Source organism: Diceros bicornis, chromosome 2 (assembly GCF_020826845.1).
Source record: "Diceros bicornis minor isolate mBicDic1 chromosome 2, mDicBic1.mat.cur, whole genome shotgun sequence".
In the NCBI taxonomy this organism is placed as follows: domain Eukaryota; kingdom Metazoa; phylum Chordata; class Mammalia; order Perissodactyla; family Rhinocerotidae; genus Diceros; species Diceros bicornis.
The window spans coordinates 50432748-50447334 of record NC_080741.1 but is presented as its reverse complement, the minus strand read 5'-3'; the positions used below and the strand labels follow the sequence as shown (position 1 = coordinate 50447334).

Here is a 14587-nt window from a genome sequence, read left to right as displayed (position 1 = left end):
ATAATAAAAGAAAAATTCCCAGAACCGAAAGACACAAGTTTATGGTCAAAAGGAAATATCCAATGCCCAGGAATTAATGACACAGTGCATCAAAGCACATTATGGTAAAATTTCAAAACATTATGGATAAAGTGAAGATCCTAAAAACTTCCAGAAAGAAAAAAGCAAGTGACGTACACAGGATCAGGAATCAGAATGGGATCAGACCTCTTAAAAGCAACACAGAGGGGCCAGCCCTGTGGCATAGTGGTTGAGTTCGGCACGCTCCACTTTGGCGGCCCGGGTTCAGATCCCGGGTGCAGACCTACACCACTTGTCAGCCATGCTGTGGCGGTGACCCACATATAAGGTAGAGGGAGATTGGCACAGATGTTAGCTCAGGGAAAATCTTCCTCAGCAAAAAAAAAAAAAAAAAAAAAGCAACACAGAAAGCAATAAGGCAATGCGCAATGCTTTAGAAATTTTGAGGAAAAATAATTTCCAACCTAGAATTCTATGTCCAGCTTAATTTGCAATCAAGTGTGAGAAGAAAATAGAGAATTTCAGATACACGAAGTCTCAAAAAATTGTTTAGGTGCGACGCACCTACTGTCTGGAAGTTTCTGGAATATATGCTCCACCAAATCCAAGGAGTAAATCAAGAAAGAAGAAGACACAGGATCTGAGTAACAGAGAATCCAACACAGGAGAGAGGAGGTAGGAATGCCCAGGACAATGGCAAAGGGAGGATTTAGGATGACAGCTGTACCAAGTTCAGATTGGAATTAGGAAGGATGACTCTGAGAAGAAAATGACACCAAAAGAATTTCTTTTCTTTTTTTTTGGTGAGGAAGATTTGCTCTGAGCTAACAACTGTTACCAGTCTTCCTCTTTTTTTTTTTGCTTAAGGAAGATTGGCCCTGAGCTAAAATCTGTGCCAATCTTCTTCTATTTTGTGTGTGGGTTGCCGCCATAGCATGGCTTGATGAGTGGTGTAGATCATGCCCAGGATCTGAACCCGCAAACCCAGGCTGCTGAAGTGGAGCATGCCGGACTCAACCACTATGCCACAGGCCAACCCTGAAAGAATTTCTGATGTGTTTGAATATATAACAAGGAGCTTTTTCAGTTTTCTGCAGAATTTGAGAATGGACTGTGATTCCTACATAGAAAACTAAGCAAAAGAGAAAACAAGGCAATTTTTAACCTTAGCAAAATATAATTAGTAGATATAATTTTTCTAGGCTATTTATAATGGTTACAAAGTGATAAGGATGTAAAGATTGAAAACTGATTCAACTAAAAATATTCACAAAGCTATACTGGCATGATAGAAGATGAGAAGTTTATGATGTTTGGGGTAGGGAGGAGGTAGAAAAGTAAATTCTTATTCTAGGGTAGAAAGTCATTCTCTGAAGCTGAAAAAATCAAGAAATGACTATAAGCCATCTAACATATGCCATAAGATATATGGAAGTAAGTATTGGCATAGCTAAAAGGGTTGCAAGTTAGTTGCATAAAGGAAAAAGGAACCGCAAGATAGGCCCGCTGTTTTTCACTATAATCCTAATTGTATTTTTAAAACACTATGTACATGTAACAACTTGATTGAAAAAAACACATAAAATTCAAAAAGACAATTTTAAAGATGTCTAAAGTCTAACAATGCTACCAAAGTACTGCCCATGAAAGCCTCTACTATATTATACTACCAGTTAGGAATGATTCTTTATTCTCATGACCTCACTCCCTTATTAGCACATGTGGGTACCAATACTCCCAACATTAAATTATATCATACAAATTGAATGCCTTTTGTATATAAAGTTCTATTAAAATTTTTTATGTATAACTGATAGCTCCCCTGTTATGTTAACTATTTATTAATCCTTGATTACACCTTGTCTGAATTGAAACGTCAAATTCTGATTTACCCAAAAGATGTTTAATAGACAGAGTAAAAACATTAAAAGCTTGATAATTGGACCTTCATAAAAATCTACCATTCATTTGAATGCGATTTTTAATATTCTTTATCAAAATAAAATAAGATGCTTAAAAACAGGGATTTCTCATCCACCCAGATATGATGTACAAGTCCATAGAGTCAACTATGACCTAATCTCTTCTCTAGAAAAAGTCGATTAGGAAATTCTGTTCATCTGTATTAAAAAAAAACAACTATTTTTAAGAAAAGAAGTAAGTTCTGTACTGCCCTGTGTTGATGAACTATTTTGCTTTGAAAATCCATTTATTTACTCAACAGCTACTTACTGACCCCAACTTTTGTGACAAGTCCTTGGTTATAACCTTTGGTGATATGGAGTGAAAAAATTTAAGTCCTTATTTGTAGGGAGTTAACATTCTAGTTGGTGTTTTTGAATGTGGTTTAAAAATCCACTCAAATTAATGGAGTGATCCTCTTTATTAAAAAAATTTATCAAAGTTTATTGAATCCAATCTCCTGTTTATTTACATGTCCAATAGTAACAATGTGTTTATGTAAATTATAGTACATGCAGAGCTGACAGCAACATTGCATGAGGACATAGCTGTGCCAATTGCTTGTAGTCAGCATCTGTTCTGAGTGGTCAGTACTCAGAACGGTACTTTTTTTTTTTTTTTGGTGAGGAAGATTCACCCTGAGCTAACATCCATGCCAATCTTCCTCTATTTTGTATGTGGATTGCCGCCTCAGCATGGTTGACGAGTGGTGTAGGTCTGTGCCGGGATCCGAACCCGCGAACCTGGGCTGCCGAAGTGGAGTGTGCCAAATTTAACCACTACACCACGGGGCTGGCCCCGAGCTCTGTTTAATTTTTTAATCACTTTATTAAAGTATGATTGACACACAAAAAGTTGCACATATTTAATATATATAAGTTTGGAGATAAGTATACAACTATGAAACCATCACTGCAATCTATGCCATAAACATATCCATCACTTCCAAAAGTTTCCTCCCACCTTCTTTATTATTATCATTATTTTGTGTGTGTGTAATAAGAAGACTTAACATAGATCTACCCTCTTAGCACATTTTAAAGTATACAGTACTATTAACTACAGGCACTATGCTGTACAGTAGAGCTCTAGGATTTATTCATCTTGTATAAACTGAAACCTTGTACCCTTTGACTAATACCTCCCCATTTCCCCCACCCCTAAACCCCCAGCAACCACCATTCTCCTCTCTGCTTCTACGAGTTTGACTATTTTACATTCCTCATATAAGTGGTATCATGTAGTATTTATCCTTCTGTGTCTGGCTTATTTCACTTAGCATAATGTTCTCCAGGTTCATCTATCTTGTCACAATTGGCAAGAGTTCCTTTTTTAAGGCTGAAGATTATTCCACTGTATGTATATACCATATTTTCTTTATCCGTTCATCCACTGATGGACATTTAGACTACTTCCATATCTTGGCTATTGTAAACAACGCTGCAATAAACATCAGAGTGCAGATATCACTTCGAGATGCGGATTTCAAATCCTTTGGATATATACTTAGAAATGGGATTGCTGGATCATATGGTAGTTCTATTTTTAATTTTTTGAGGAACCTCCATACTGTTTTCCATAGTGGCTGCACCAATTTACATTCCCACCAAACAGTATACAAGAGTTCCCTTTTCTCCACATCCTTGCCAACACTTATCTTTTTTTTTATAATAGCCATCCTGACAGGTGTGAAATGATATCTCATTGTGGACCTAATTTGCACTTTCCTGATGATTAGTAATGTTGAGCACCTTTTCATATACCTGTTGGCCATTTGTATGTCTTCTTCGGAGAAATGTCCATTCAGTTCCTTTGCCCATCTTTTAATCAGTCTATTTGTTTTTTTGCTATTGAGTTGTAGGAATTCCTTATATATTTTATTTTATTTTATTTTTTAAATTTTATTTATTTATTTTTCCCCCCAAAGCCCCAGTAGATAGTTGTATGTCATAACTGCACATCCTCCTAGTTGCTGTATGTGGGACACAGCCTCAGCATGGTCGGAGAAGCAGTGCGTCGGTGTGCACCCGGGATCCGAACCCGGGCCGCCAGCAGCGGAGCGCGCGCACTTAACCGCTAAGCCACGGGGCCGACCCTCCTTATATATTTTAGATATTAACCCTTTATCAGATATAGGGTTTGCAAGTATTTTCTTTCTTTCCATAGGTTGCCTTTCATTTTGTTGATTGTTTCCTTTGCTGTGCAGAAACTTTTTAGTTTGATGTAATCCCACTTGTCCATTTTTGCTTTTGTTGCCTGGTGTCAACAGGCAACAAAAGATAGGACACCTTTCATTTTGGTGTCATAACCAAGCAATCATTGCCAAGGCCTTAAGAAGCTTTCTCCCACGTTTTCTTCTAGGAGTTCTATGATCTCAAGTCTTATGTTTAAGTCTTTATCCATTTTGAGTTGATTTTTATGTATGGTATAAGATAAGGACTCTTTTTCATTTTTTTGCATATGGATCCAGCTTTCCCAACACCATTTGTTGAAAAGATTATCCTTTCCCCGTTGTGTATTCTTGACACTCTCTCAAGCTGTATTAAATATTTAAAACATAACCCCCTGAAAGATCCATACAATAGAGTACAATGCAACCATTAGAAATGATTTTGTAGGGCCGGCCCTGTGGCTTAGCGGTTAAGTGCACGCGCTCCGCTACTGGCGGCCCGGGTTCAAATCCCGGACGCGCACCAATGCACCGCTTCTCCAGCCATGCTGAGGCTGTGTACCAGGTACAGCAACTAGAAGGATGTGCAGCTATGACATACAACTATCTACTGGGGCTTTGGGGGAAAATAAATAAATAAAATTATATTAAAAAATGATTTTGTAGATGAAATAGAAACATAATCATTAAATATTGTTAAATTTAAAAAGCAGATTGCAAAATAGTTCATAGGAAACAATCTCATTTTTATTTTTAAAAATACACAAAAATAGAGCCGAGTTATATAAAACAGTGTTAGTGGTGGTTCACAGAGTAAGCTGATTCAGAGGCAGACTTGAGAATCTGACAGACCCAAGATCTCTGCCCAAAATTCCCACTCAGTTTAGATGTGTTCCCTTGGATGGAGTCCTTCTTGACACCCCCAGTCAGAGCTGGGAGTCTGTCCTCAAGGCTCCTAAAGCATCTACTACAGCATTTACAACTCTGTACTTAGAGTGGGAAGTCTAGAGTCTTTATTTTAGACTGTTCTGCATCTGATCCTCTTTTCTGTTTGAGGAGTTCCTCAGGTTAGGGATTTGGGGGGAAAGCAGAGCCTCTTTCCTCTTCTAGAGGCTAACAGTGCCAGGGGCTTGCTTTCTTAGCCTCTCCTGAACCCTAGGCTTTCCTCTCACACATGCCTTGCCAGATTGGCAGTCAAGAGAAAAAGACCATGAGCTCTCTCTCTGGTGGCTGTGGCTAGAGTAGTAGGAAGATGGAGCTCCAGAGGACTGTGAAAAGTATTCAGGACTACACTGGCTACAGTACAGGGAAGGGTCTAGTGTACTCTGGGTAGGGGGTAGTGGACAGCAGAATCTGCACTGGACTAATTTTGAGACTTGGTTTGGGGACTTGTCCATGGTGGGTAGCCCTTGGCAATTGGCAAAATTGTGGCAGAAAATTAAAGTGGCTTCATTTTTCTTCCTTGGAAATCAGAAACTTGATTTTTCTTTTCCCCTGGATGCACTGCCACCCAGATAGATGACATTCCTAGATTACCTTGCAGCTAGGTGTGGCCATATGAGTAAATTTTAGATAGTGTGAAATGTAAGCAGAAGTGTTGCATGCACCTTCCAAGAAGAGTCCTAAAGGGAAGGGAAGATACTGTTCTTCCTTCATTCATCCATCAGCTGTCTGGAATTCAGATGTAAGAGTTGGAACTCCAGCAGCCACCAACCACCGTGAGGATGGGGTGGGGTGGGGGTCATACCTTAGGGATGGCAGACCAGAGCGATGGAAGGAGCCAGATTCTTGAGGACCATGGAGCCACCATTCCAGCCCTGGACCACACACTTCAGGATGATTTTTGCATTAAGGAAAAATAAACATTTACCTTTTTTAAAGATTCTGTTATTATGAGTATGAGTATATATATGTTATATGTGGTTGAACATAATCCTAACTAATAAAATGAGCCAGTCAATATCTTTAGTCATTTTTTAACATTTTAAAAAATTTAAATTAACATGTGAAATTAACTTGTGTGTGTACACAGTTCTATGAGTTTTAACACAAATTTAAGATTCATGTAACCATCACCACAATCACGATACAGGACAGTATCCAAAAAAACCCTTCAGGCTGTCCCTTTGTGGTGAAGCCCAGCCCACACCCCTAACCCTTCGTAATCACTGATCTATTTCCCATCCTTATAGTTTTGCCTTTCTCAGAATGTGGAATGATAAGTGGAATCATATAATATGTAATCTTTGGACTGATTTCTTTCACTTAGCATAGTGCTTTTGAGATTCATCCATGTTGTTGTGTATCACTAGTTCATTCCTTTTTATTTCTGAGTAGTATTCCATTGTATGGACATACCATAGTTTGTTTATCCACTCATATATTGAAGGACATTTGGGTTGTGTCCAGGTTTTGGTGATTATGAACAAAGCTTCTATAAACATTATTGTACAGGCTTTTGTGTAAACATAAGTTTTCCTTTATCTAGGGTAAATGCCTAGGAGTAGAATTGCAAGACATACAGAAAATTATGCTTAATTTTTTTTTTTCTGAGGAAGATTCACCCTGAGCTAACATCTGTGCCAATCTTCCTCTATTTTGTATGTGGGTTGCCGCCACAGCATGGCCACCGATGAGTGGTGTAGGTCTGCACCCGAGAACTGAACTCGGACCGCCAAAGCGGAGCGCGCCAAACTTAACCACTAGGCCACGGGGCCAGTCCCAAATTATGTTTAATTTTATCAGAAACTGTTAAATTTTCCCACAGTGGCTGTATCATTTTGCATTTCCACCAGCAAGAGTTCTAGTTGGTCTATATTCTTGCCCAGCCCTTGGTATTATCAGTTTTTGTTTGTTTTGTTTAAATTTTAGCCATGCTAATAGATGTGTAGTAATATCTCATTGTGATTTTAATTTGTATTTCCAAAATGATGTTGAGCAACTTTTCATGTACTTATTTGCTATCCATATGTTTTCTTTGATGAAGTATCTGTTGAAATCTTTTCCCATTTTTTATTGAGTTGCTTGTTTTTTGTTGTTGAGTTTTAAATGTTCTTTATATATTCTGGATGTGAGTCCTTTGTTGGAAATGTGGTTTGCAAATATTTTTTCCCAGTCTGTAGCCTGTCTTTTCAGTGTCTGTTGCAGAGAAAATATCTTAAATTTTGATTAAAACAAACAAAGAAAACCCCAGGAAGCTCAAAGTCAGAACTTTCATACTTCGAGTTCAGATTTCCTTCCTCAATCCACCTTCTACATTTACTTTTCAGAGTCCTCAGATGCTACATGCACTCTATCCAGGACTTTTAGTTGCATTCAGTGGGAGAGATAGGATGGAGTACGCTTACTCCATCTTACCTAAAACCAGAACCCGTTCCAACATCCTTTTAATAAATTCCTTTTCCATTTAAATGAACTTATTTCTGTTGCTTACAACCAATAACTCTGGCCCAGTTGTATAATTTATCCATCACATGTCTGTTTCCCTAACGAGACAGAACTTCAAAGACAAGTACCATTATTTCCCCATGGGATCCCTAGTTTGTAGTACTTGGCCTAGCACAGTGTCTATTGAGTGAATGAATGAACAAATTTCACTATGATGATCAATATCGTTAAAAGAACACAGTTATTTTTATAATCTATTTGTGGCCCTTAGGTTATTCATTAGTTTTGAGAGTAATCTGTTTTCTCAAATATTACAGATAAAAAATAATAATCTGGAAAAAACATAATCTGGGTAATGGCCATCCATTGTTTTGTGTGCCCAGCATCCTACTCTAATGGGAAACTGCTTCTTTCTGCACCCAAAAAGTGGTTCTGGTGAGGACTTCCAGTCACACTCCCCTCTCTTCACCCCTATGACTTAAGCAAGCCTATCAGAAGCCTTCACTAGGATTTTCAAATTGGAACTAAGGGAAGAGAGTTTCTTCCTCTGTGTTAGTAGGAAGCTTCTCTCTAGTAGGAGAGAATGAGATATAGATGGAGAGAGAAGCACAAAAAAGAGATATTTTCTGATTTCTTTTCATTCTCTGTTCTTCCCAGATTGGTTGAGTTAATATATTCTCCTTTTCATCAAAGTCATAACAAATGCAATCTGAATGATTAAGGATTCTTTTGAGACTTCTTAACCTCATATCTTGTTTCTATAACTTTGGGAAAACATACACTTTCAAAACTATTGTGTAAATCAATGTTTTATGGGTTCGGAACGTCGCTTACGTTTGAACTCCGTACCATGCCTTATCACTTTCCTGCTTGCAAATTTCCAGTGGTATGCTTTCTCTTTCTCATTTTAAAATTTCTCATTCCTTCTTGCCACATTTCTGACAAGCATTTATTGACAGAAAACAAGGAATCTAAATTCTTGTGTTTCATTTTTGCCAGAATTTATTAAAATTATGATTTTCTGCCTGTCATACAAGTCAATATCTTAAGCTTGAATTTTTTTTACTGGACAGAGATTCTTCAGAGTCCCCATCATTTTTTCTCTCTCTATAAATACTATATATTTTTGCCATCTTGTAAATAATTGTTAAGAGAAACTCATTTCACTACAAAAACAAAGAAGGAAATGAAATAGGAAGGAAGGAAGGAAGAAAATATTGAGAGGGACTTAATGTTTCAAAAAAATTTTTTTAGCTGCAAAAATCTTGATCAAACAAAATACAATCCAAAAGCCCAGAGAACAAAAAAATTAAGACTGATTATCTGAAACAGTAAGAGGGTGAGGGCAGTCTGCTCATCTGTAGTACCCTACCACAGCCATTAGGGCGCTCTGAGAAACCGCTAGGGTCCTAGAGTCTGGATTCCTAGGGGAAAGAGGTCTGTCAAAGTCTGGGAAATGTGTATTTATCAACAGAATCAAACACTTCAAATAGAGCATTTTGCTTTTCACACTAAAGGGAAATAGGTATAGAGAAAAAGGATACCTAATCTAGGAATTCTTTAAGAAATTCTGGCTCTTTCAATATGAAAGTACTAGTGGTGATGCTAAACAATACATCTTCACTGTCACAGAAATAATAAAGTATATCTCTGTTTGGGTGTTATGATTTCTGTGATACCCAAAGAAGTTACCCTGATAATAACTTACTACCAAGAAATGAACAAGTTAATTTCCTCAGTGACTTCAATTTATTTATTTACAAAATAATATAGCAGCTCTAATTTATCTCACATATTTGCTTAAAAAAATATAAAATTAATAAGAATATGTATAAAATTTAGCGTATATCTTAAAAAATATCAACATTTCAAAGGGAGAAAACCAGCCTGAACTACGACTTAAGAATTCATGTACTATATTCTTGACCCTAAAACAAATAATGTTACCTAATTTCCTAATTCTGATGATTTGAAAAGAAAACAAATTAAATTAAAGGGCAGAATTTTAGGCAGAATAAACAAAACACTACTTGAATATTGCATTTCTCTAAGAAGTCTTTCAGCTTACTTTTCAGAAAAGCCAAAACTGTGGCAGCCATATTCAAATATGCCACAAGTCACATTGACAAGAAAGCAAATAAAGAATAATTACAAGATGAGCTGTAAAGGCAAATGCTAAAATTGAATTATTTGACTATTGACGTTCCATTTTCCCTTTTCCTCGGAAAATAGGAGCTGTCTCATCCACTTGAAAGGTTTGCATACCTGTCACGTTTGTCTTTTGCCCTTTTCTTTTTCTCCTCAAACTGTTCCAAGAGACTTTTTGACTTTCCAGCTGACAAAGGAAGAGGAAAGAAGCCTCCATCTTTTTTATCTCCTCCAAACAGTTGAGGTTTTGTCTGGTACTTTGTGAAAATGCTAGGTTCATTCTGTTAAGTGAAAAAAAAAATTATAGCATTTCACACATAAAAATTTTTATAGCATTCACTATTTTCTATACAATGCAGAGTCACATTTATGTGCAAACTATAATACTAAAAAACAACATAGCATGTAGTATTTCCTTTTTATTTCATATACACCAGAAACTTATATTAAAATAAAGCAACTCTTTTTTTTTTAATATAGTTTCTGCCTTACCAGCCCAGAGATATTTAAAATGTCAGCTAAGGGCCGGCCCTGTGGCTTAGCGGTTAAGTGCGCGCACTCCGCTGCTGGCGGCCCGGGTTCGGATCCCAGGCGCGCATCGACGCGTGTCCCACATACAGAAACTAGAGGGATGTGCAGCTATGACATACAACCATCTACTGGGGCTTTGGGGGGGAAAATAAATAATAAATAAATAAAATCTTTAAAAAAAATAAAATAGCTAAAATGGCTTAAAATCAATTGCATAAATTTAAAGGCAACAAAACAGAGAATTATTTTTGCTCTCTCTGAGATGATGTATTAAAGTTTTCATATTAATAAGTTTAACTTAAATTGCTGTTGCTCAGCTGGTGGTAAACTAGAATTGCTGATAAGTTTGACATGAACTGGACATTGGGCATACCAGCACATAGTAAACCATTTCCTGCATTCTGAGGCAAAACTTATTCTGAAACATTCAGGGAGTACTTTTAATCCTTCATATCACTGGGCACCAATTTTTGTACAGAAATACTTATCTTACAGGATAGTCTACTAACTTAAAACACTGACCTAATCTTACTCCTTAAGTCCCTATTTGATGTGTCTGTATATATACAAGTTAAATCTAGTTCTAGACCAAAATAAATAAATATATAAAAGTATTTCTGACTCACAAAAGAAGACAGGCTGGTCTCAAAAAATCAAGTACTCAAGAGACTGTGCTCCTCATCCTGGCTCTTATTCATTAACTTAGGCCTCAGAATCCTCATCTCCTTCTTCAAGGAGATAATGTAGCATAGTAAACTAAAATCCACAAAGCACCTGAAGTTTCTTAGGAAAAAACGTCTATCTAAAATAAAATTTATGTTACTTTACTCCTATTTTTCTAAAGTTCTTTTTTCTTATGAAATTTTCACAAACAATAGTATGACTAGTCTTAGAAAATGTCATGCAATATTTGGCTCTCTCTAGGAGTGGTCAAGGTACTGGCGCTATTCTATACAGCTTTAGTAATAGAAGAAACTGCAAATATAAATATTTTTTCCATTTCAGACTACCAAGTCAAATGAGTCACCAATCAATTTAGGAGAATACAAATCCATTTAGGAGACTAATCCTTAGAGACGTGCGATTCTAAAGCACAATCCAATAGAATAAGTCCTCTTTAAAGCTTATCTCCAGAATGACTGTGAAATGTGTGCAGAAAAATTCTGGAAATCAGACTCACATCCAGAGAATTCTGTTGTGATTGTTTTGGATGTCTCAAGTGGACACCAAAGTCCAAGGGTGCTGACAGGGTCTCTGAACTTTCTGGACAGAACTGGGACCCAAAGAGGAACTGGGAATCACTGAGACTGGAGTAATCAGTCTGATTATTATTCCAGTTAGATGACTTAGCATTCCTGAAATTAAGCAAGAAAAGAAAAGTATATCAAGTGAACAAACATCCTGAAAAAATGAAATTATAATTTACAACTATTCATTTCAGAATATTCTGGGCAGAGTGCTAGCTTGTTCTGACCTCCTAGTCCCCTGCATACTGCCAGTACTACCTACAAAGAAACACAAGAAAATTTTGAATGCCAGACATTTTGATTACAACAACCCGGAAACAATCAGATGGAAATTCAAGCATTAAGGACTAACACCATTATTCCTTATACAACAGCCCAGTAGGCTATACCATCATTTTGGAGATTAAAGCTCATTAAATCTTTAGGGATTAAGAGAACATCATCTTTTCAAAAGCTAAATCTGTTCATCACTAAGGCAAGGAATAGGATAAAAAGTGAAAATATGGTATATGCATATAACTGATGCGGTAGTCAGAAGCAATAAGCTAGATTTATATATAACCACATGAATAAGTCTCAAAAAATATAATTTTGAGTGCAGGAAAAAAGTAAAAATTGAATGAGCTCTGTCACATATCATTTATGTAAACTTTTAAACCTACATCATACAAACCAAACAGGTATGTAACAGTGTATAGAAGATGAATTGGAAGGACACACATTAACTCTCCTGGAGTGTGTGCCTACAGGGAAGGAAGGGAGCAGGATTGGAGGAAGAGAAGGAGCCATAATATAACAAACGCAAGATAGACCTAGCTATGGACTGAATGTTTGTGTCTGCCCAAAATTCATATGTTGAGGCCCTAATCCATAATGTGATGGTATTTGGAAATGAGGCCTTTGGGAGGTAATTACATTTAGATGAGGTCATGAGGGTGGGGCTCTCCTGATGGGATTAGTGTCCTTATAAGAAGAGAAACCAGAGAGCTCGCCCTCTCTCTTCCTCTCTCCAACATGTGAGGACACAGTGAGAAGGCAGTTGTCTGCAAGCCAGAAAGGGAGCCCTCACCAGAAACTGAACATGCTGGCATATGGTTCTAGGACTTCCCATCTCCAGAACTGTAAGAAAATAAATTTCTGTTATTTAAGCCATCCAGGTTATGGTACTTTGTTATGGCAGCTCAAGCAGACTGAAGAATATGATCAACTCAAATTTGTGCACAGAAGGATCCATTAAAAATTGTTTTTGAAACAAGGTATTGTTCCCTTTCACAGTTTTAGCATCTTATCCTTGTTTGCTTTTAAAAATTCCCTCTGTGGACTTCAACTTGCTTCCCATGGATATCTATGCCAGTCTTTAAGCCTCACATATGAAGAGGACAGTGATATTGATAATGATACAACCACACTTGAACATAGTGTACTGAGCCTACTACAGAGACAGCACATAAGTGGGCAGACAAGTAAAACACGTAGTCTTCAAGTTTTTACTTGAAAGACATCTCAGTAACAATTTGTGTCACTTAATGTTGTTGTGTAACCTGAGAAAACATGCTTTTCATTAAAACACACACACAAAAAACATGCTTTTCCAAGTGTTAAATTTAGGTTTAATTAGATAGCGTATAAGTACATATTCTAAGCCAAAGGAACGATCATATATTAATATAAGACAAAAAGAAACTCTAACAGTTCAACACAGGGAAGAGCAATTATTATGACCATTTTCTAAGATTAGCTAAGGCAAAGGGCTGCACGCATATATTATAATATGGGTTGCATAATCGTTGCTCAAAATAACTAAATAGCTCCCTGTGACTCCCCTCTTAGGTCAAAGAGAACAATTAGCTGAGCTGGAAAAAAATAACAGCTCTGTGAGTCTACATAAATCATGTAAGATTTACATCTTAAAGCTATGATCTGGAATTAAAGATAAATTTTCCCGACTCTGTATCAACTGTAAGCATGTTTTTTCTTTTTGAGAAATTAAAAAAACAATGCTCTAGGTCTGCTGAATTAATAACTGACTTCAGGAAGGTGTTAGGAAGAAAAGAAACTATTCAGTGATAAAAGCATACCAAAAGCGATTAGAAATCCCTTAAATATATACTACTTCTGGGACACACCCATCAAGTTAGCAATGGCAGGCCTACTGCATGGCTGGTGAACACCAATGTAAGTACCTCGGTGAAGTAGTAGAGGGGGCAATATCTCAATGAGCCCTGTCAACAGTTGGAGTGGCTCTTAACTCCACATTACCTACAAACTACTACACAACTGAACACATATCTGAACATTGTCTTGATTTTTCTCTTTGCTGTTTCAATAGCAATGGCTCCAACTGCGGTGAGAGTTTCTAGATGTCAAACCATGTCTAACTCTCACAGCCCTCATAGTTCCTAGGCCCAGTGCTGGACACAGAGTCACTGCTCAATTAACACACAAAGCTGAACTGACATTGCTTTTATAGTCAGAAAATAGGCAAAAGGAAAAAGACAAGTATGGGAGAGTGCAGCAGTGACAGGCGAGGGAAAGAGGAGGGGAAGAAGGTATATGGGGTAACCCCATTACTATAAACGAATAGGAATAGAAGCCTCTTTCTATGAAATCAATACAACTACAAGATCCTCTTAAGTTTCAAAGTATATAACCAGATAACTTACCCAGAGCCTGAGGGAATACTGAGCATCTCTTTGATATTCCAGACATTAAAATTCATTTCCTATTTTTTATTCTTATTAAAAAGAAGAGAGGAACATTAATTCAAGAGGTTAATACACTATTTTTTTCCAAAAATTTCACTTTACTGGTGACTATTGTATGTAGATGAGCACATTTCAGCAGTTATATTCCCATGCAATTGGTGAAAATTCTCATTACCTAATATGCCAAAAACAGGTATTTTCTGCTGTTAAATTGCTCTCCTTCTCAATACCAGGGAAAGCCCAGTCACCTTTAAACAGTAAATTTGCCTCCCATCCTCTGCTCTCTTGCCCTTTTCTTTGCCATCCTACTAATAATCTGCTTCTAGGAAAAGACCAATAAACCCCATCTTTCATTGCCTGATATAATGAATGACTTAATCTATAACCTCTCCCAAGAAGACTAGTTCTTCCCAGAC

General features: G+C 37.0%; 1 protein-coding gene across 1 annotated transcript in view; it reads right to left on the bottom strand.

The window, feature by feature from the left end:
- Positions 1 to 14236, bottom strand: part of IHO1 (interactor of HORMAD1 1) — a 33666-nt gene extending 19430 nt beyond the window's left edge. The window contains exons 1-3 of the mRNA XM_058558290.1: positions 14130 to 14236; positions 11400 to 11574; positions 9806 to 9969 (exon numbers count right to left, since the gene is read on the bottom strand). Coding sequence (XP_058414273.1) covers positions 9806 to 9969; positions 11400 to 11574; positions 14130 to 14185 — 395 coding nt within the window. The 5' untranslated portion in view covers positions 14186 to 14236. The remainder of the gene's footprint in view (positions 1 to 9805; positions 9970 to 11399; positions 11575 to 14129) is intronic.
- Between the last annotated feature and the right edge of the window lie 351 nt (positions 14237 to 14587).